The 23,924-nt window shown below is 32.8% G+C and overlaps 1 protein-coding gene and 1 long non-coding RNA gene across 2 annotated transcripts; both read right to left on the bottom strand.

Moving 5' to 3' along the window:
* Positions 1 to 14,292: 14,292 nt before the first annotated feature.
* Positions 14,293 to 16,410, bottom strand: LOC140841008 (plastid division protein PDV1-like). The gene is made up of 2 exons (XM_073208168.1): positions 15,823 to 16,410; positions 14,293 to 15,062 (listed from the first exon to the last, which is right to left on the bottom strand). Exons 1-2 carry the CDS (start codon positions 16,144 to 16,146, stop codon positions 14,583 to 14,585), a joined length of 804 nt encoding a protein of 267 aa, XP_073064269.1. The 5' UTR covers positions 16,147 to 16,410; the 3' UTR covers positions 14,293 to 14,582.
* A 561-nt stretch (positions 16,411 to 16,971) lies between these two features.
* Positions 16,972 to 18,240, bottom strand: LOC140842139 (uncharacterized). Its single transcript, XR_012120312.1, has 2 exons — positions 17,927 to 18,240; positions 16,972 to 17,147 (listed from the first exon to the last, which is right to left on the bottom strand). It is a non-coding gene; the product is annotated as an uncharacterized lncRNA (long non-coding RNA).
* Positions 18,241 to 23,924: the final 5,684 nt, after the last annotated feature.

Here is a 23,924-nt window from a genome sequence, read left to right as displayed (position 1 = left end):
ATGGCAGTCATCACTTGAACTTTCTCCTTAGTCAACTTGTCAAAAGTGCCGGCTTTGATTAAAATGGCTTTTGCCACAATATCGGCCAGAATTTGATATTCCATTTTGAATAATTTCTTGTGACAAGAAGGAGACAATTCTTCTCCAGAGGCCGAGAAAGAGCTGAGCGCAATAGACATATCTATCTTGGAGATATCAGATAGTTTAGAAATACCTGAGAGTGGGAGGAGAAAGGTCGCTCCCAAAAGTGTGGCATCAATGGAGATGGATGCATCTCCTTGAGAATGAACAATCTTTCCTTCATGTACTGTCGCTTTAGCGTAAAAATCCAGGAGAGCATTTTTGTAAATAACAGCTGGTGCTTCCAGGAATTTTCTAAGTCCTGATTTCTCAATGTCTTGAAACATTTTCACGAGATTCTCATCCTTGACGTTGAGAACAGAAGCAAAATTTACTTGATATGCGTTGAAAATGTATGCTCCGGCCATTTCTGTATGAAGATAGAATCAGATACAAATTGCAGTAGTTAGAGATGAAGGAGAGAAAGCAGTAGCTGAATAACAATAGTTATGAAACAGTAAAGATGAAAAGGGGAAATTTAGAATAAATATACAGCCGTCAAATAAACATAAAGACACGTGTCAATATGTTTTTGGTTGAGTGTTTGAAAAGATTTGCAGAAATTGTCAGAGATACGAATAATTTTAAAAATTTGAAAAAGGCGGGCTGTCCAGACGGTTACTAAAAAAATCAGAAGAAGATTTGTCGTTTTATGATAACGTCTGCTGGAAGTTTCAGGGTGCTGAAATATTTGAGCACGTTGACAAAACCAGCAGGCTCGTAGTTTTATCGAAAAGACAAACATTCCATCTGTTTTCTGAAAAAGGTGTCAAAATCTTAGTCTGACTAAGATACTGTTCCCCCTCGGTAAATGCAACTAATAAGTGGTAATTAAAGCGACAAGTGACTCTTGGCAATCTCTCAATCTGAACTGTTGAAAATGAACAGTCGCAAGAGTCTTTGTTTCTTCTATAAATACCTGCACAACTTGAACAAAGTTAAACAAACATAATCTACAATGAAAACTCAAGTTAAAAGAGAGTTAGAGTCTGATCCAGGAGCCGAAGAAATGTTCAGTAGGAGGTTTGGGAATATCATTCTTTACGTAATGATCCTTGAAACAAAATCATGGAGTTGTAATGTCCACAGTCAAACAGATCTGTTGCTTCCATTGATATTGAAATGTAGCATCGATTCCTTCCAGAAGCATGCTAATGCGATTAGAGAGTGCTGGTTGATCGATGATGCTGATATCATCTATGATGCCCTGTAAGGCATATAATAATACATTAGTGCTGACAAGACCCAAGCTTGCTAGATTCTTTCTAGGCCTTAAGCTTGTTGGAATCTATTTTCCTGATGAAGTACTTTGCAAACAAGCTGCAGGGTGCTCATATTACTGAAGACAAAAGCTAAATAATACATTCGTGTAATGTACTGAAATGGTTTCTAATAAAATTTCAATTTACGTACTTGACCTTCCCTTCTGCTTTTCTACAAATGTCTTACTGTTAGTTAAACACGATAAATAACCGAGTAATCATAAAAGCTAAACCAAGATAACAGATAATAATCAAGTTAAATCTATCAAACCAAGAGAGTTACGAAAGTAAGAAAACTTATTTTCCTGTAAAGGTTTTGTGAAGATATCTGCTGTTTGTGGATCAGTAGAAACGTATTCCAGACGAATGTTCTTCTTTTGTACATGATCTCTGATGAAATGATGTCTGATGTCTATGTGCTTCGTTCTGGAAAAAAGTACTGGATTTTGTGTGATTGCAATTGCACTGGTGTTGTCACAGAATATAGGTGATTCAGAGGCTTAAATCCCATAGTCTCTTAACTGTTGCTGAATCCACAATATCTGAGAGCAGCAGCTTCCAGCAGCCAGATATTCTGCTTCTGCAGTAGATGTGGCGATGGAAGTCTGCTTCTTACTAAACCAGGATATCAGCCTATCACCAAGAAATTGACAAAAATCACTTGTGCTTTTTCGGTCTAGTTTGCAACCTGCATAATCAGCATCTGAAAATCCAATAAGATTTAACGATGAATCATTGGGATACCGTAAGCCGACATTTTGAGTTCCTTTTAAGTACTTCAAAATACGTTTAGCAGCAATATAATGAGATTGTTTGGGGTTAGATTGAAGTCTAGCACAAATACAAACAGCAAACATGATATCTGGTCTACTGGCAGTCAGATATAATAATGAACCAATGAGACCGCGATACTGAGTTACCTCTACTGGAATTCCACTTTCATCTTTATCAAGTTTAATAGATGAGCTCATTGGAGTAGAAGCAGCAGAGCATGCTTCCATTCCGAACTTTTTCAGAAGCTCCTTGGTGTACTTGGCTTGATTTATAAAAATTCCAGTCTCCAGTTGCTTAATCTGTAATCCTAAGAAGAATGTTAATTCTCCCATCATAATCATTTCGAATTTATCCTGCATCAATTTTCCAAACTTTGCACATAATTTGGGGTAAGTTGACCCAAAAATGATATCATCAACATAGATCTGTACAAAAAAATATGCTTATTCTTGACTAATGTAAACAGAGTTTTGTCTACTGCTCCAATGGTAAAGTCATGATCGATAAGAAACTGTGATAAAGCGTCATACCATGCTCTAGGTGCCTGTTTTAAACCATATAATGCTTTGTGTAATTTAAATACATGATGAGGTGAGAAATGATCGATAAAACTTGGAGGTTGTTCGACGTAGACTTCTTCTTGTAAAAGACCATTCAGAAAAGAACTTTTCACATCCATTTGATATACTTTGAAATTCTTGAAAGCAGCAAAGGCTAAGAATATTCTGATTGCTTCGAGCCTTGCTACTGGTGCGTAGGTCTCATCAAAGTCTATTCCTTGTTCTTGTCTGAAACCTTGAGCTACCAATCTTGCTTTATTTCTCACCACTGTGCCTTCTTCATTGAGTTTGTTTCTAAATACCCACCGAGTTCCAATGACAGCTTGGTGAGATGGTCTAGGCACTAGAAACCAAACTTCATTTCAATTGAATTGATTCAGCTCTTCTTGCATGGCTTCAATCCAACTAAGATCCAGAAGAGCTTCTTCAATTTTCTTTGGTTCATCCTGAGATATAAAAGCAGCATGCAGGTATTCATTAAGCATTTGCCTTCTGGTTCTCAAAGGCGCTGCTGGATTACTAATAACCAATGATGGAGGATGAGATTTTCTCCAGATAAAAGGATTTAAAAAGATATCTTCCTGATATTATATGTTGAGATTGTTCTCGACGGACACGGTAGTAGGTTCTTGAGTGTCTTCTGCTGGTATTGGTAGATCCAAAGTCTGTACTTCTGGTTCCACTATCGGAATGTGTGGTTCTGGATTTTGAAGATCCTTGATGTTTGCTTCTACATCATCTTCACTGTCTAGTTCCAAGTGAATCCTGTCTAGCCTGTTGCTTAAATCAGATATGTTAGATATTTCAGGAGCATTGTTGTCTTCATCGAAGACAACATGAATCGATTCTTCAACATTAAGAGTTCTATTGTTGAAAATTCTAAAGGCTTTGCTTACAGCAGAGTAACCAAGAAATAGTCCAGCATCTGATTTTGAGTCAAATGCAGTGAAATGATTTTTGCCATTATTTAGTACAAAACATTTGCAACCAAACACATGAAAATAAGATATGTTAGGCTTTTTCCCTTTCCATATTTCATAAGGGGTCTGATTGTGCCTTTTGTTGACCATATATCTGTTTTGCGTGTAACAAGCAGTATTGATAGCTTCAGCCCAGAAGCGCTGAGAGATTTCTGCATCTGCTAGCATTGTTCTAGCTGCTTCTTTTAGAGTTCTATTTCTCCTCTCAGCTACTCCGTTTTGTTGAGGTGTTCTGGCAGCTGAATATTCATGATGAATCCCATGTTCATTCAAATATAACTCAAGATACTTGTTAGTGAACTCAGTACCCCGATCACTTCTGATTTTAATGATGCAAGTAGATTTTTCATTTTGAATCCTTTTCAGAAGCTTGATCAGGAGGCTACTGGTTTGATCTTTTCCTGCGAGAAATATCACCCAAGTGAATCTAGAAAAATCATCAATAACAACAAGAGTATATTTCATTCCCCCTAAGCTCATGATAGGGATTGGACCAAATAGATCCATATGCAGTAGTTCCTGACATCTTGAAGTTGATTTGCTATCTTTGTTCTTGAAACTAGATCTTATCTGTTTCCCAAGCTGACAAGCAGAACAAACATGATTTTTAACAAAATTAATATCAGGTAATCCATCAACTATATTCTGCTTCTTGAGATAATTGATTGACTTGAAATTCAGATGATTCAATTTCTTGTGCCATAGCCAGTGTTTATTTCTAAGAGAGGCAACTAAGCATGTAGGAGTATTGACATGATTTGAGTTCCAAGAGACTCTGTAAGTGTTGTCTTCTCTCTTTCCAGTTAACACAGTAGTTTCAGCAGAATCTCTAACTATACATGAATGCTTCTGAAAAGCTACAGAATAACCATTATCACATAGTTGACTAATGCTGATTAGATTGTAGCAAAGATGTCAACTAATAACACATCATTAATAGTTATGTTACCATGGATAATCTTACCTTTACCCATGGTTTTACCTTTTGAGTTGTCTCCAAAAGTTATCTTTGGTCCAGTGCAACTCAATATCTCGGAAAGTAGGTTTTCTGTCCAGTCATGTGTCTGGAACATCCACTGTCCAGATACCATGTAGAGTTACTGACTTCTGATTTCTTCTGTTGTTCCTGCAAACACAAATTTTAGTATCTGGTACCCAATTCTATTTGGGTCCAAGCCTTATCAGTCCTTTGGGGACCCACATTTGTACAATTTTTGGTGACCTTGTACTTCGGGTATCCAAAGATGTGTGTGCAACAGAAGGTCTGTTATTTCTAACAGTATGCATATTAAAGTGTTGTTCCTCCTTTCTGTTTCTGTTTTCCAGTCTGTATCTCTTCTGAACAGGTTTAGAGTTGTAGTACTGGTAATTTTTAACCTTCATAGGATGTTGTCTTCCAGAGTTGAATTCTTTTCTGAATCTAGAACTCTGGTCAACTTTTTCCTTAGGTTTAACGTAACCCAGACCATAGTGCATTCTTCTGTTCATCTGATTTACATTCCTTTCAACTGAAGCAGTAGGTACTTCTAGTTTCTGTACCACGCTGGATTTCACAAAGTGAATATATTTCCCTTTGCACATATCCAGTGTTGGCTTAGTATTCATTTCAGAAGTGCCTTCATTATTACAAAAACCGAGACCACTCCTATCTCCAGACTGTTTTTGTAATTCTTGCATCTTTTCCAGTGAAACAGAAGACTTGTTCCAAGCATTTACCAGTAGCGACAACTTATGGTTTTCATAAAGCACCTTCTGGTAATCTGCTTTGGCTCTTTCATTCTCAGTTATTAATTTACTCATCTTAACTTGTAAATCATTACAGCTGTCTACTTGCAAGCAAGTTAACTTACTGTTCTGATTCTTTAAGTTCTGATTTTCGATCTTAACTTCTTCAAATGATTGAGAAAGTCTAGAATACTCTTCTACCATGTCATGTAGTGCATCAATCAAATAAGTTCGTGTAAATTCGTTAGAGTCAAAATCAAATACCTCTCCAAATGTCGAGGTTGAATCATTGTCTGCCATGAGACATTTGACTTCTTCTGCATCACTGTCACTGGAATGACTTTCTGAATCAGATGACTCAGAACTAGAGTCCACCCATTTGGATTTGCTTTCTTCAGCAATCATTGCTTTTCGATCTCTTCTGGACTTTTTGTCATTCCTCTTGTGATCCTTTCTATTCTGGTCATCCTTCTTATGTTTAGGACAATCAGCAATGAAGTGACCTATCTTTCCACAGTTAAAGCATCCCATATCACCAGATGGTGAATCTTTCTTGAAGTTGCGATTGGGACCCTGATAAGTTCGATGGTTCTTCTTCATGAACCTGGAGAATTTCTTTACAAATAAGGACATAGCATCACTACTGAATTGTTCAGCAGTCTTCTCCAATGTACTGTCAATGATCACAGTAGGTAGTGCTTGAGGTACAACTGTAGCAGCAGTAGAAGAGGTAGTGGCAGTAGCTGTAAAAGCAATAGCAGCAAGAGCCTTGGTAGGTAGGCTTGAAGGCTCTTCTCCACTTCTTACTTCCAATTCGAACTCGTAAGCTTTCAGATCTGCAAATAAGTCGTGCAGTTCCAACTTGTTCAAGTCTTTGGACACTCTCATAGCCATTGTTTTAATATCTCATTCTCTGGGTAAGGCTCTCATCACCTTGAGGGCTATTTCTCTGTTGCTATGCTCTTTACCCAGAGCTGTTAGCTCATTTACCAGGCTACTGAATCTTTCATCGAACTCGTTTAGAGTTTCACCAGCTCTCATTTTTAGATTTTCGAACTTCTGCATTGCTACAGACAGTTTATTTTCTTTCGTCTGCTCATTTCCTTCACATATCTGAATGAGCTTTTCCCAAATATCTTTTGCAGTAGAACACATTTTGATCTTGCTAAAAGTGTTCTTGTCGAGAGTTTTATACAATATATCCTTTGCCACATTATCAAGGTTGGTCTTCTTCTTATCTTCACTGGTCCATTCACTTCTTGATTTTTCAACCATCTGCGGTGCACCCTCAGTAACAACAACAGCTGTGTTAGGCTTTAATGTTTTCAATGGACCATCTGTGATGACATACCACATGTCATCATCTTGTGCTGCAAGATGAGCTTGCATTCTGATCTTCCAATCATCGAAATCTTCCTTAGAGAACATAGGGATCTTGCTGAAGTGTGACATCTGTTGTAGTTTTTCAAGAACAAGAATGACCTTCTCTGATACCAATTGTTGTGGATCGAAGTTGAGTTTAGAGGGGGGTGAATAAACTCTACTCGTTTTTCTTTCTCTTCTAATGAGGTACTATAATCCTGTTAGAGATAGTAGTTTATCTTGTACGTATACCTTCACCTAGATTACAATAAATCGTGCGGAAACAATCTGATGAAGTAATTGAAAGACAATAAAAATAATAGGCAGCAGTTGTTTATGGAAGTTCGAAGATGAAATCTTTTACGTCTCCCCTCTTCTGTTTCCAGAAGGTATAACTAAAAGACTTTGGAAATTACAGTACAACTCTTGTACACACCCACTTCAGAAGGACTTACACCTCAGCCTACTGAAACTCTTAGTTACTCAACTCACAAAAACGTTATACACAAAGTTCTGAAAAAACTCTTTTCAGATTACAAACTCTTTCTGATAAAGTATAAGTGATGTAAAGATTGTGAATAGTGTAAGAATCAGTAGCACAAGATGATCTTCAAAAGATCAGATATTAGCCATGAAGCGTGTGCTACTTTTCTTTATGTTGAACTTTAAGTACTCAAGGAATTTCGAGAGTTGTCTGATAAGTGAAAATCGCTTTGATCCTTGAAAAATGATGTTATGCGAAGTGTTGTCGTATAAGGATTTGATCCATGTATATATAATCGACTGAGTTCAACGTTCATAATCAGAGGATGTCTTCAGATAACTGATACAATAAGCTTTATTACCAAAAGAGGTTCCTGCAGAAAAGCTATAAAACAATCAGTCTTGTTTTATGCTTAATTGGGTAAGGTGCATTAAATGACTCCGTATAGTATTTAATGCTGCAATTAATACTAGTACTAAGAACTTTTAACGGTAACAATTGAGGTAGTAACGTTAGGCAACGTCTTCTACTGGTTCTGTATTACTATCATTTCTACTACTTTAGTTTTACTAGACCAGTAGCTTCTGATAAGTTAGTCTACTGTTCTGGTCTGCTGGTTTTAGTTAACATCGCAACAACAAAATTCATGTCTAACAAAACTTTTCACGAGGTCGCTCGTTTCAGCACTGCTCTTAGATCTCAGTCAAGCACACTAAACCTAACTATTATTATCGAAGGTAAACCTAGTGCAGGTTTATGAATAATCTCCAACATATATTGTTATGCAATGACCCCAACACGCGTTCAATCAGAATACGTCCAGGAACAAATGGATTAAACCAAAACGCAATTGAATATAAGAAACTAAGAAAATTACGGAATGCAATCAAGAACACACGATATATAGTGGTTCGGATAAAAGAGCCTACATCCATTGTCGAACCAGGAGTTATAGAATTTATTCACGTTCAAAAGAGATTACAACAAGAAAAAGTTGTGGCCTCAAGCCTTTTAGAAGTTGCAGAAGTGAAGAAGAAGAAAGAAAGAAATGAATATGTGTACTCTTAGCTAATGACAGAATACTTGAATATATTAGGCTAACTAACTCTTAACTTCTAATCCTTCACTTTGTCAACTAAGCTCTATTAATTTTCACATTGACTCGAAATGACCCCTTCCATGTTTTTACAAGCTGCAGCTGATTTATTAGTCCATTAACAACACATATATATCTGTGTGTGTGTGTGTTTGTAGATATCATCAAAGGTATATTAATCTAATATGATGCTTAGGATGTTGCACGATTTATCATTATTATCAGTTATAATATTTGGTAAATGATGAGCACATTATCTTCATCATTGGTATGGTACTGAGATCACATATTCAATTCTCATCAATTGCAAGTCGATACAATTATTGAAAGGTTGATAATTAAAAGAGAAGCATCATAAGGCAACTAATCAAATCGATCATATTTATAAAACCACGTTATGGTCATAAGATAGTGTTGAAAATTTGAATCAAATTTAGAGTTTGAATAAAAATTATGTCTCATGAATGTGGAAGTGTTTTTTGGTTCTCCACATTCTTAAGTTAATTGAAGAGTTTTGACTATTCATATTCTTGAGTTAATGAGAATATTAATTGAGTTAATTAATCTTGCATGACTCTTGGTGTGCATTTTGAGGCTTATAAATAGTGTGTTCATTTCCTTATTTCAAACATATGAAAACTTATCTCTTTCAAGTATTCTCTTGCATTTCATATTATTAGCTTTTCATTTGGCCTCCGTTAAATCTTAGTGATAAAGTAAAGGTACGTTTTCAGTTCGCCGTAGTAGTGTCTCGTGCTAAGTCACTGCTGGTTGTTCCGTTGTATCCTGGGAAACAGACGTCTGCTGAAACCTCGAAGCACATATCGGAGGGGGCGAATCTGTTTTAAGAAAACTGTACACGCTACATGCTTCGGTTTGGTTTTGATTTCTTTTACACAATAGTTATACTGTAAACATCACATTTGTTTCGGTTACTACTTTATCTTTACAAGTTCGGTTCTATGCTGCTGTTGTTAGCATTTTTTTTCTAACAAGCTTAAAACAGATTACTCATTACGTGGTTTGTTTCATATATGACTACTGAAACCAATGTGCAAAGGGAAACTGTTCATGTTGTCCCTCAATTGTCCCTCATGTTAACCCACGTTGTTGGAAACTAAATTCTGGAGTTTGACAAAATATGAATCAACTGAAAATACGAACCAACTAATCGAGTAAACTGAACTCAGCAGCTGAATCCATGCAACTGAAAATTCAGTTATTCTCCTCACCAGTAACTGAAACACAAAGAGACATAAAAAACTGCAACTGAATGTGGAACGACGCACTTCAATCAATACAGCTTGGAACAACTGATACACGCAAGTACATTCAACAACTGGACTTAATAACTGAAATCAACTGACTGATCAGTTGAAAACTGATCAGTTGATATATTCATAAGGAAAAATTATTTAATTTTTTTATATATCTTTTTATATTTTATATTTTATTCAAAACTAATTATTCGCTTTTTAAACGAATTTCTTGATTTCTGTTCATTAATGATTTTATGTTGTATTCAGATGGATGAATTAATAAAAAAAAATGGATTTGATTTGACGGTATATTTCAAATGACAACCAAACACACTCTATCAGTGGTTGAATATATTAGAAAAATAAATATATTGTCAAATTAATATATGGAAATAAATGTGTATTTATTTGTTGTCCCGACATGTAAAAAAATATTGACGAAAAATCTGAAAAAAATATATAAAGAATATAGGGTTGGGTTTAAAAAATTAATGAACCTGATTTTAAGGGTCCGCTTCCACTCGTGGGAACGATCTTTTTGCCGGATTTAAATTAATTCAATTTATAAGATCCTTCATTAGATAGAAACTCGACACGTGGCTTTTTTATGATTTAATTTTTTTTTAATTATACACGACATGGGTCATGTAATATTTACTGTTCCATTTAATTATAATTTAATAAAATATATCCGGGGAACAAGGATATTATTATTTGGTTTAGGGTTTCTAGAAATTGTTTTTTTTTTGCCTCCGGTTCTCTTGATGGCCCGGCCGGCTCGGGCTAATTCGAACCCCGAAAACCCAATGTAGGTTGACCTTAGCTCGAGCCAAGTTCGTAATTGGGATTTCAGAATAAGATGAATAAAATTTTAAATAAAATTTTCTAGTGGACCAAAAATGGGGAAAACCTACCTTTACCCCTAATAAAGTTCGTAACTATTAATATTTAGAAAAACATATGTTTTACAAATACAAATCAATTCAAAAGCTCGAATTAAATTTGAAGTAATTAATTTTCATGACATATACACGGAATACTTACTGTCAACGTGATGAGGTGTGTTTGTTGTACCACATTGGTTGAATAAAATCCCTAGGAGTTGCATATATAGAATTGGACAATCATCTTCTCTTGAACTAGCTTTTTGGATTGAGTTAGGTCCAAGTCCTAATATTAACAGTAAATAACTTAATTTGGTTTTATATATCTTGAAAACCACTTATTTCTTCTTCTTTTTTCGTTTTTAATTTTGTTATGAGATGAAATCTACAACTGCTATTCAGATAAATCGCACTGAACAAATATTTATAAAAGGTTCACTCGAAAAAATGATGATAATGGAAATTTAACTTCTAACCATTCATTTATAACTTGCAAAATTGTGTTCGTGTTTATTTAAGGGTAAAAAATGCAACGTGAGTAATTAAGGTGCACATTTGAATAACTTGGCCGGCAGAGACTTGCTTTAATATTAATATTAGATTTGGCCCTTCGGTATTATCTTAACAATATTTTATCAATAATATATACAATGTTTGGATATATGAATTAGAAACCGCGGATACGAAATCTATGATTAATCTTATTTGGATGAGTTTACAAATAGTTAGTATCAAATCCGTTTCGTATATATCAATTTTATCATGTTCATTAATATAATTATAATGAATTTCCATTCCGATTTGAATATCATTTCTGGAATCGGATCTCTCTGTCCAAATCAAATTCATCCGTCCAAACAAGTTATCTAATTAGTTCAACAACATATATAGAGAGTGTTTCCACTTGTAAATTCACGTAAACCAGTGTACGATTAAGACAAGGTATAATGTTAAGAGTATATTACCATTTATAAATAAGAAAATAAATTTTAAAAAAACTTTTATTATTGGTTACCATTCCAAAATGCAAAATCACTTATTGATTTCCCAATCATATTTCTTTACAATCTTGGAAGAGTGATAACCATGAATGGAGTAAATCCCATCACTTCTGGCGTACCAAGGGAATGTATTGGGGATGGTGAGATGGATAGTCGATTTAAAAACATCAAATGCCTTATTTTTATCTCCCCACCAGAGATGACAGAAGAACAAAGTAGTTGGGAAAAATTTTCACAAAAACTCCAATGAAAGTATTGTTTAGTAGCAAGTGTATGGTATCCGAGATCATCGTCCCCGGAAGCGCAATGCAGTAGTAAGAGTGGAGAATCTGAAGGAAGGTCGTTGATCACATAAACATGCAATTTGTGAGCCAAGAAGCAACGATGTTTTTCTGAGGCATTTCCTTTCGAAATGTTTGGAATTAGAAAGAGAAGGAATATTTTGATCAAAGTATAATATTGCATCACTTGCAAAGATGTTATCTTCTAAAGAACGATTTTGATGCAAATTTCAATGTTGATGTTCCTTTTATAGGCTTGATACATATACTTGACCAACAGTTATATGATGCTGGTAATTTGAAATTCAAAAGAAGATTTTGATTTGTAAAATTATTATGATTTATTAAAATAATTGAAATTTTTAAACAAACATAATATGACCTTTAAAATTACAACAATGTTGGAAAATCGATATACATACACAAATATATTTATAAAAGCAAAATTATTACTATATAATAGCTCCCCGACAAAAAAAATCATGTTAAAAAAGGAAATAAATGTGAAGTAATTTTATATTTAATAATATTTCAATTTTCAATATAATTAATTAATTATTTTAAAAATAATAATATTCTTCATTATTTCTCATTTTTTTAAATGTATTGATTTTGAAAGAGTATTAAATAAAAGAGTAGGTTTCTTGTGAGACGGTCTAACGTATCTTCATTTGTGAGATGGGTCAATCCTACTGATATTTACAAAAAAAAATAATACTCTTAGCATAAAAAGTAATAATTTTTCATAGATTATCCAAATAAAAAATTCGCCTCACAAATATGACCCGTGAGACCGTCTCACACAAGTTTTTGCCTAAACAAAAATATAATATATATATGCAATTAAATTAATAAATTATATTAACATATAAGAGTACAAATATTTATTATTTCAATAATACTAAATTTATTCAAGAAACTTAAATCTATAATGACACACAATAGTTATGAAATATACAAGTACTTACGATTATTTGTGTAATTCATTAAATTAAATAAATAAATATTATAAACAAAAATAAAAAAATTTATTTGAAAATAAAAAATTATATTGAAATTTACTGCAATTATATTTTTATGATACTTCAAAAAATATTATAAATCAATAGTCTAATTAAATGGTTTGTCAATATAGACGATCTCACATATATCTAAATTTATGGGACGAGTCAACTCGATATTTTCTATATTTAATAAAATAAAACATATAAAAAATATTGTGTTTATATCAATATTTAAAAAAACATTTGATGACATATTAAGTATCTTAGAGTAAACAAAGAAATATGAAGTGTACTTTTAAAAAAGTGCACTGTAAGTAACACTGCCTCAAATGTTAGCATTGATCGTATCAGTTCATTTAATTTCGAACTGTAAAAAATTTATATAATATTACGTTTTTCAATTTTTTAGTGAAGAATGCCATCGTAAATTTTTGATATGTTGACTGTCAATACATCGATATTATTATTATTATTATTATTATTATTATTATTATTATTATTATTATTATTATTATTATTATTATTATTATTATTATATGTTTGATAATAATAATAATAATAATAATAATAATAATAATAATAATAATATTATTATTATTATTATTATTTTTTTTTTAAAATGTTCAAACATTAATTAAAATTTTTAATCAAAATTTTCATCTAATAAATGATTTTTTAAAAAATTATTTATTTATTCTTTAATAATTTTATAGATAAATAATCTAGGATTTTTTTAATAAATTTGTATACTCTTTTTATTAGTAACCATTTCACTCAATCAATATATTGAATACAATGATAAATAACTCAATTTGATGGTAGAATTGTTGTCAGAAAATGATCTCAAATGTATAAATTCTTTATATAATAATTAAATATATTTACTACATCAATAATTTTAAGTAATTATTTAAACATCCATCTATCTATATATAAAAACATAATAAAGTCTGCTAAAAATATAATACAAGCATTTTCCCTTCCAAAATAGTTAAGAAATAAATTATAATTGTATTATATTTATTAGTAAGTTTAGCTTCCATTTTTTGAATTGTTTAACGCCTTGTACACTAGATAAGAAAGTGAAAATGGGGAACATTATAATCCAACTTGTTTCTTAAATATTTTTATTTTTCATTGTTCTTGTTTTTGCAATTTTACTTAAATTAAAACATATTAACTTAAAAACTATTTTTGCAATTTTACTTTGCTTGAAATAATTTTATTTGGTTAGATCATTTTAAGCTAAACTTACTAATAAATATAATACTATTATATTATAATTTATAAAATGAAATTGGTAATAATTATCTTAAAATTAACCGACCCGATTCGGACAAGTTCATAACTAAGACAGCAATATTTTCTGTGTCAAACAGACTGAGGTAGTGAATCGATCGAGTTAAAATTTACCTGTCGGGCCTAAGAGTTTCGAGAAAGAGACCAAAATAGGCTATTTTGAATCAGAGAAACTGATATTTAAAAGAAAAAAAAAAGTTTTGTTAATACTGAAACAGAAATGGGGATTCGGGATACAAAACAGGGACTGCATTACAAACAATCTCATTTATATACATACATACCTCCAGAATCGAGATAGCTCGTGGATCAAATTTGAACACATACGAAAAATGGATAACCAGAAACTACGCTACACATTATCGCTGCGTTACGAGCCTGCACAATAACCAAAAATTTGATAAACCGACACAAATCAGCCTTTCGGTCATTTCTTGAAACTCAATCGCAGCTCGAGCACAGAAACAAATGCCTAGTAAGATCTCTCCAACTCAACCCCTAGCCAAGTAAACGTCTAATTCTGTTAAACGATCATTTGAAGCCCCCCGTTCGTGACATACTTTCCTTGTCTCTGTGTCGAAAGCAGAACGATGTTGATTCATTTGCACAAAAGCAAGCATGCTGACTGCTAGCAAAGCAGCATTCCCAAAAATACCAGCCGTGTTATCTAATTTGAGGGACTTGGAAACAATGGTAAAAGCAGAGATAAAGAAATTGACAAGAGGATTTCGTTTCGTCCCTTTTTGTTTTATAAAGCTCTCGCCTGAAGGGTACTGTGTAGAGACGTAGAGATGTTCAGGTGTAACAAATTGGCCAGCATTCCGGACATCACCGACCAAATCTTGAGCTTCTTTTATCACATTGTACTTCTTGCCCTGGTGTTCCGCTAATCTCATCGCAAGAACAATGCGACTTTGCTCCAGTCTAGCAACTGCAGCATCTCTCTCAGCTCGTTGCTGTGTCTGTACCATCTGTGAATCGCAACATCAAAGTAATTGTATTACAATCGTTTTACAGAAACTATATCCTAATATTAGTTAACTTGTTGACAAATTTCGCCAGGGATTAGATCCAACACCATGGTTATGCATGGCAGCTTCAGAGTTAATAAAAGCCTTACTGTTGCACGTCTTCTTCTTCACGGAAAATTAAAAACTAAAACCAAGAATTGACTTTTACAAGGAAATCCCACTAGAAAATGAGTTGAAGATTGCATTCCGTAGCTCGTTTTCATAAAGTGCACACATAACATCGAAACAGTCAGCTCAACTATGTTATTTTCCCTTTACTCTTCCACGTGATAAACAAATCCAACAGTTGTAAATAATGAATTTCAAGAACGTCAAGCTGGATTTTGATCTTAGACCCGAAATGTGGAATGCTACTAGATTTTACAGTTACAAGATACAAAATTTCAACCAACAAACTTAAATTACAGAACTTCAACAATTCATTGAAGCATAACACCCACAAAAAATACTGGCAAGATCTTTCATTAAGAAAAGAAATCGTGAAAAAGAACAAATCACAATACAGCGTTGCCAGAGCTCGAGGGCGAAGACGAATTCAATATGTCATAATTAATCTCACAATCTCAGCCAAAACAAATCACGGAGCAAACCCAAGACCCAATACCTCCTTCTAATCAAGATACGTACCAAAGCAGAAGAATCAACAATACAAAAACAAATAAATGGATAAGCATACTAAAATCAAAATGCCAGCACTCACATGGAAAAACTCGAGCTGGTCTTCGAGATTTTCAAGGGCGGTACGAATAGCATACAGGCTCTTCGCCTCATGAACAGCGAAATCACCTTCATCTCCCCGTGATTCCTTCACGAACACGAACCCAGGCCCCATTTTCTCGTCAGAGTCGCCGGTTGACGTTTTCCTCCGATTGAGACAAAATTCGTCGATTTTCCGCGGATTTTTGACGGAATTGAGGAATTGAGCTCGAGAAACAGCGTGGATCGCATCACTGAACCTATCGTGCAAATCCCAGATTTTTTCAAGCACGGCTTCGATCTCGTCAACCTCCATCTTCCATTTCATTTGAAGAAGGAAAAGGTAAATGCTTCGAGTGCTGGAGGGAAAGTATCTAGTTGAAATGGACGGGGAGGGAAATAAAAACAGAATGTTCTAGGGTTTTACGAGATCGTGAAAATTTTTTTTCAATGGAGCGCTTTTAATACGAACAAAGGAATTGTAGGATCAGTAACAGTAGAGAGGATAATCCGTTTGCCCTGGTCTCCTCCACTTTGGATTCATTTTAAACGTTCATAATTAAATAAATTCGATTCGAATTATATTTTCGTTTTCGAGTTTGTCCGAGGAAAAAAAAAAAGAAAAAAAGAAAAGAGATTGAGCTTAAAATTATGTCCAATTCGTTTAATAGGGTGACAAAAACTTGTGTGAGACGATCTCACGGGTCATATTTTATGAGACAGATATCTTATTTGGGTCATCTATGAAAAAATATTACTTTTTATTATTAATATTGGTAGGATTGACCAGTCTCACAGAAAAAAAATTCGTGAGACCATCGCACAAAGACCTACTAAAATATGGTCTATGTGTAAAGGTAGAGTTTTTAGGTAATTAAAATACAAATTTTGAAATTTTTTTATAAAAAAAATCGAAACACTTATCATTTTAATCATCACTTAGTTTATAATTCGTGGCAATTTTGAAAAATCAATCCGACAAAACACATGAATTTTATAAAATATTGACATAATTATATATTTACAATCAAATTAAAAAATAATCTCAAGTGTGTGAGAAATGCCGAGTAATTTGTATTTATTCTTAAATTTATATCATTAAACAACACTTCTAATCTATCAAAAAGAAATCTTCAACAAACAACAACCGAAATGAGAAATGAAGATAAATTGCTTTGATTTCTATTTTTTCTTGATTATCAATTTCATATGTTAAAGAATCAATTAAGTTTGTTTGGATTAGAAATTCAAAAATCTAATGAATAATATATGTTAGCACCAAAGCCACCAGCATTAGAACATATGCGACACCCTGATCTATAGTCGTCCCTGTAAAATAAAATAAAAAAATTGAAAATTAAAAATAAATAATGGAATGATCAAAGCATATAATATTTTTTAAATGAAAGTTCTCGCGTTTCACTAGATACGTCAGCGGCCAAGACCAACGCGACATAAAAAATGATTAAAGTTGAAAAAAAAAAATTTAAAAACAAAGATAAAAGACTAAACTGAAACTCAATAATACAGAGAACCAAACCCGTAAAGACAGAGACACGAAAGGCCAAAATTTGTAATTTTCCCCACACTTATATATAGTTGTAATATATTATATATACTATAATCTTTTATATGTTTAATTTATACTATCTATACTATATATTAAAGATGTGCTTAATAAAGAAAAAATAGACACCAATTTTTTTTCTCATTTTGCCTTTGTGTCATACCAATATTACAATTTTGTTTTTTGAAATTTTCAAAAACACTTTTATTTTTATTTTTTTAAATTTCAGCAATTCAAATAGCACTTTAGTCTCTCGATAATTTGTCAAATTTCACTTTAATCTCTCAATAGTTATAAAAAAAGGTCGTACACATGCACCGCGTATGCAGAGTATCTAGTATATATTGTGACAATTACCTTTATATCATCAATTTTAATCCCTTATATATGTCTCACGCAACTTCTAAAATATCCTTTTTATGTTCAAATTTGATGAAGAGGAAATCATTCGAGAATATCATTCCATCTTTGATGACGTGGTAAGTAAATAAATAAATAAATAATAAAAAAATAAAGCGCGAGAGAGAATAAACATGCATACCATCGCTGGCTGGGGAAGGCGCCGGTGCAAAAGTTTGAGGATGGGCGGCGCAGCCGGAAGGTAAAACGGTAGTCAACAACACCATTGCAATCGCCGCAAGGAAAGATCTGCTGATGGACGTCACCTTCATCTTTCTTTTCTTGCCTAATCAATGTACTGGAGACAGACTCACGCTTTTATTTATATATTCTCCTCTGCAACGTCTCGGCGGCGATCGAGGTAGTCGCAGAGAGAGAATACGCCAAAACACGCTTTCGCTTCACTTTTCTTTTTCCCCTATGAAAGAAGTTTATATGATAGTAGTGAATTTTTTTCCCTTTGGCAGTTTGATTTTGATGGATTTGATGTAAATGGATTTGGTAAAAGAGTGGTGTGGAGAAGAAGAAGGAAATTCATCAAATTTGTTAGGACATGCATGGAATTAGATCGTTAAACAGACCAGTTGTCTAGTTTTTGCATGAATATGAGGTTTACACGCGAAACCCTAGAAATCTTGTTAATTTATTTTGATTGTGAAATTTACATATTTTCTTTTTAATAAAAAGATCTCTAAAATTTTATTTTTCCTTCGTATATTTGTATTTTTTTTATTTAGCACCTAGTGAGTTTCTTGAAAAAGGCCAGCCGATGATTTCATACTAGAGGATGGAAAGTTAAAAGGGGAAATTATGGAAATTCACTCTTAATAAAAGTATTTATGAATTTTTGATATCCTTAAAGCCATTTATATATAGATATTTTAAGGTATATAAAAAAAATTAAAAGTACTACTTTAAATTCAAATGAGCTGATCAAAACTTCGTCGAAGGGTTTGTTATAATTGATTATCAAAACTTAAATCTTGTACCAAACTTGACATCTTGACGGGAGATGAGCTATAAATCATCGATCTTTTGTCGAAAAATTGTCCGTCGCCCTGCATTGAGTTTGGGCCGATTCATGGTAAGCTAGAATTTGAACTAGTGTGGGCTGGCCTATATTAGACCAAAATACATGGGTCAGCCCATTCAGCAACTTCGCACGTGGGGTTATGTTTATATATAAAATCAATGTGAGCATCGATCAGGTGTCACTCTCCTATTTATGCATAATTTTTCTATACTTCATCACATTCAATGGGTGAGTGACACCTCATCGATGCTCACATAGGTGTGCACGATAGATGTGCAGCATATCAAAACTGTACATATATATAGGCTAAGAAAATTGATAAAATTACCAAAACATAAAAAATTTATACTTTAAAAGATATTGTATCACAAAATCTATTTGGTAAAACTAATTTGCAATCTAATTTTTATTGGAATTAAATATGTAATTTAATTGGAAGAAGGATAAAAAAAAGGACAAGATCAGAAGAGAGTTTAAGTCAAATGTACAAGTAAGTTGGTTGGAGCCTACATGTCTGGCTGGCATTGGATTCTTGAGTTGTAACGAAAATTTAATATCAGCAATTGTCTTTTGTTTTTTAATCTTTGGTCGTAGGTTGGAGGCCCAATTCATGAAGATGCTTTGGCAGGTGGGCCTCTCCTTTGTACCACTCAAACAAAATTATATAATTTCAATTTTTTTTAAAAAAAAGAACAATACTGTGTAAATTTTATGTTTTACGTCAAAATATCCTTTCAGATTTGATAGGACCATTTTCTAGTCATTATCAGAGATTATGTTTCATTACATTTATAATGAAAACTATATTTTTGGTCATTTATATTTGATTCTCTATATTATAAAATTTCAATCTCAGCCAGCCATATTTATTTTTTTGGTAATTTTAGTCTTTTATCGATTAAGTGTGATGTGTGTATTGTCATGTTAGTACTCAAATGAAAATGAACTTGAATTGTCAAAAATTGAGATATGCATGATTAAGACTCAAAGATAATCAAAATCCAAAATGCAAAAAAATTAAAAAAAGAAATTTATTTAAACGTACGGATAGAAAGTGTTGCTAATTGTCTTTATTCATTTAATAAATCACAAGATTTCAAATGGTCCAATTACTCGAGTGTGAAAGGAGGCAAATCTTAAACATGCGTGGATCGGAGTAGGTTAAGGATATAGACTATAGGCTATTTCTAGGGGACCCCCTAAAGGAACTACACATTCTTGAAACATTTATCCATGCATGACTACTCAATGTACTATAAAATATTATGTGACAAATCTAAATTCATTAATAATTAAATGAGGAATATATGTTTTTACCATATACACAGAGACGGATTTATTCTAGGACTGTACTGGGCTGTAGCCCAGCCCACTTTTTTTTTAGCGACGGTTTTTCAGCAACCGTCGTCAATATTTGCGACGGTTTTAGTACAACCGTCACCGATCCAAACGGCGACGGTTTTAATTCAAAGAGTCGCTATTAGCGACAGTTTTTTGAAAAACCGTTGCTAATAGCGACGGTTGTTTCAAAAACCGTCGTACATCAATGTCTTAGTCCAATCAAGTCCCGTCCATTTACAAGGATGAGACCAAATTCATCCCATATCCTCTGATCCGCCCCATCTCAATTCTACAAAATTTCTCTCCCAAGTCCCAAGCCCTTTAGCGACAGAATAGAATTGCGGACTCCCGAAGAAATCGAATTGCTCATCGGCAAGGCAACAATCCAGGTAAGAATCGGCTATATATTTTTTATTTTGTTTTTTATAGCTTCTCTGTGCGTGATTTGTGGTTTTTTGATTGTTTGTTGTTGAGTTGTTGATTGACTATTACTTGTTTATTTGTTTAATAATTATTTTATTCTTGTTTAGGATTATAATTTGAACTATTTCAAAATGGAACATCAATCTGCTGCAAAGAAAGGAAAGACATTGATATCCTCTTTCTTTAAGAAGAGAGATCGCCAAGCTAGTAAAGATAATTCAATTCCTACGGTCCTTACAATGCAACATCAATCCAGTGAAAGTATTCTATTTCCCAATATCCAAATTCCTTCATGTTCCTCTCCTAGAGACGATCATCAGTCTTCGTCTACTTTTATTGAACGAGATCTGGGAAAAAGAAAACAGATATGTGAATATCATGTTAATGTACGAGATGAGATAAGACGTTCATATCTAAATATGAGGCCTTATCAACCAGATATGTTGGAGTATCCAGGTACAAAATTTGGAAGCCAGAATCGTCGTTTTCAGAAAAAATGGTTTCAGAAATTTTATTGGTTGGAGTATTCACCTTCAACAAATAAGGCATATTGTTTCTATTGTTTTCTTTTCCTGAATGATGTTAATTCATCTAATGTAATTTTTTTAATAATATATAACTTATCATATTGAGTTCAAGCCCCCCAACTCTTATTCCTGGATCCGTCCCTGCATATACATACATACACACACATATATACGTAAGAGGTGTGCGACCGCCACCGTGTCCGGTGACCATCCCCGTTGATCCCTCCACCGTGAGTACAATAACACCAAAGTTTTCAAACACGCACGTCGACTTAAAAATATCACATCTCTATAATTTTACCAAGTATTTACCATATTTTTATGAACATTCTTGCAATAATTTCAAACCCCGTCATCTTTAGACTCATTTCAAGCATATCCACGAAAATTTTGTCGAGTGTGTGCAATAACCGCCAAAATTCACAGTTGTAACGTTATTTTCAAGGGGCCATGCATTATGTAAAATTCGAGTTGGCCTATTTTTATTTTTTTTTAAAAGTAATTGTTTCGAGATCGTCACCTTATTATATAATTGATTTTACAGAGGTAATTAATCGGTTTTAAAAAAAAAAAAAAACGAGGTTCGACGTGTTTTTGGTGTATGTGCTCCAAAATATATTTTAACCTATCAATCTTCAACAGGTGAATTAATCCGATGTGTAAATTATTGATTTAATCAGATTAACGTTTTTCATGATTGCAAAAGAAAATAGTATTAGTACATGTACTTTTCTATGTTCACAAGTATACTTCGAAATAAATTTTGTCTACCAGATTAAAATTTTCTGGTTACGGCTCTGTTGTCATGCATGACCAGACTTGTAATTGGTTTTTAGTCGAACCGATCGATCCGATACGATGTTGAAAACATTCGTTGTGGGTTTATTATGATCATAATAAAAAAATTAAAATATACATATTAATTCGTTCTTGATAGCTAGGTCTGATTTCATGGTTGTAAAATACAATTTACCATTGTATACAGCATATGCTTGTAGGTCTCGGAATCTGAGGAGTAAATAGAAAGATGCTTAACGGGTAAGATACGGACACCACAGAAAAATAGGACAAAATGTTTTCAGACTTGTACTTTGGTTTTTTCACTGTATAATAATAATAATAATAATAATAATAATATAAAAAAGATTATGTATGCAACAATATATAAAGTAAGAAAATACATAAATTTAAGTGAAAATTTTAAGATAGGTACGAATGAACCCTAAAAGAGGAGAGTACTAATTAAAATTTGGTAAAAATTTGTGTGAGATGGTCTCACGGGTCGCATTTTGTGATACAGATATCTTATTTGGGTCATCCATGAAAAAGTATTACTTTTTATTGTGAATATATGTAGGATTGACCCGTCTCACAGATAAATATTCGTGAGACTGTTTCACAAAAGATATATCTTAAAACTTTTGTAGCTTTAGATTCAAGTGACATCAATACGTGACACGACAAGTTTTTCGAACAAAACCCGAATACGGATTAAAAATCTAACATGAAAGTGTGGTTGGAAATGAAATTGTTTTGAGTAATTAAGTACTAGCATATTTTTTTTGTGGTTTCGTTTTTATTTAAAAATAAAAAATAAAAACTTCTGACATCTGTTTAATGAATGAAGTATGAAAAAGGGCAGCTGTAATTAGAGCAGAATTCGAAGTTTTACAGTTTTGTCCCACCTAGGTGAGTTATTTAATACTGTTGTGTGCACATCACACCAGTAATTAATTATCGCGTCATATTTCAATACTGAATTTGTGGGGGAGGTTTGGATTAAATGCTTTTCCCACATAAAAATTAATATTATTTTTAATATTTGGTAACTGATATATTATATTATTAGGAAAATATTAATCCTATTTTTTTTTTACAATTTATTCATGAAGTCAAACATGAAACATACCTTGTTAATCTTATTATTTAGGAAAAAAAATTTAGTGAGATGATCTCATGAGTCGTATTTTGTGATAGATATCTATTTGGATAATCAATGAAAAAATATTACTTTTTATTGTGAATATCGGTAGAGTTGACTCGTCGTCTCACAGATAAAGATTCGTGAAACCATTTCAGAAGATACCTACTCCGATATCTATTGCAACTTCTATTCATTTTTAACATCGATTAGAAACATACATAATAAATCTGGAAAAAGTTTGAAATATCAATTTTCTTTCTGTATAATTGTTAATAATTTCAGAAATTAAATCTAAATTTATACCGAAATAATGTTGAAATTTTATATAAAATATAATTTGTTACTTCAAAACAAGAACATGTATATATATATATATATATATATATATATAATATATTGTATGTATGTGAGATAAATGCTGACGATAATGATGACATAATAATACGAGAAAAGTAGAGGTAAAAGATGGGTTGTTAGAAGAAGGTAAATGTGAAGATGATTGATCGACTGTAAAAATACAGACAGGTAATTAATTATATATATCATCAAATCCATTCATTGAGTACGCACTCCCATGCAGTACTTTTCTCTATCAGTATTCCGCCAACCCTGATACATTTCTTCCCACTCTGCGTGTGTATATCCAGATTTGAGTAAAAAAATTGTAATTCTAATTTTGTAGGGTTTCTGAAATAATACTGATGTAATCGATATTATATATATACGTTGATGACATGTCATCGATTCATCAGAATTATATCATCACTTTGATGGAAAATGACTAAAATCGTAAAAATCCCAAAAATAACAAATAGATAAATATACAGAACTATTGTGAGGTCCAATAACTTAGATACAACAAAAATGATTTATTTAAACTTGCAATGGAAAA

Source organism: Primulina eburnea, chromosome 9 (genome assembly GCF_022965805.1).
Source record: "Primulina eburnea isolate SZY01 chromosome 9, ASM2296580v1, whole genome shotgun sequence".
Classification (NCBI taxonomy): Eukaryota; Viridiplantae; Streptophyta; class Magnoliopsida; order Lamiales; family Gesneriaceae; genus Primulina; species Primulina eburnea.
The sequence above is the reverse complement of the archived record's forward strand: the minus strand, read 5'-3'. Positions and strand labels throughout refer to the sequence as shown.

Bases quoted from the DNA above. Each gene is read 5' to 3' on its own strand.
- LOC140841008 (XM_073208168.1), bottom strand. From the start codon at position 16,146: ATGAAATGGAAGATGGAGGTTGACGAGATCGAAGCCGTGCTTGAAAAA. The intron at 15,063-15,822 runs GTGAGTGCTGGC...TGCGATTCACAG, and splicing joins ACCAGCTCGAGTTTTTCCAT to ATGGTACAGACACAGCAACG.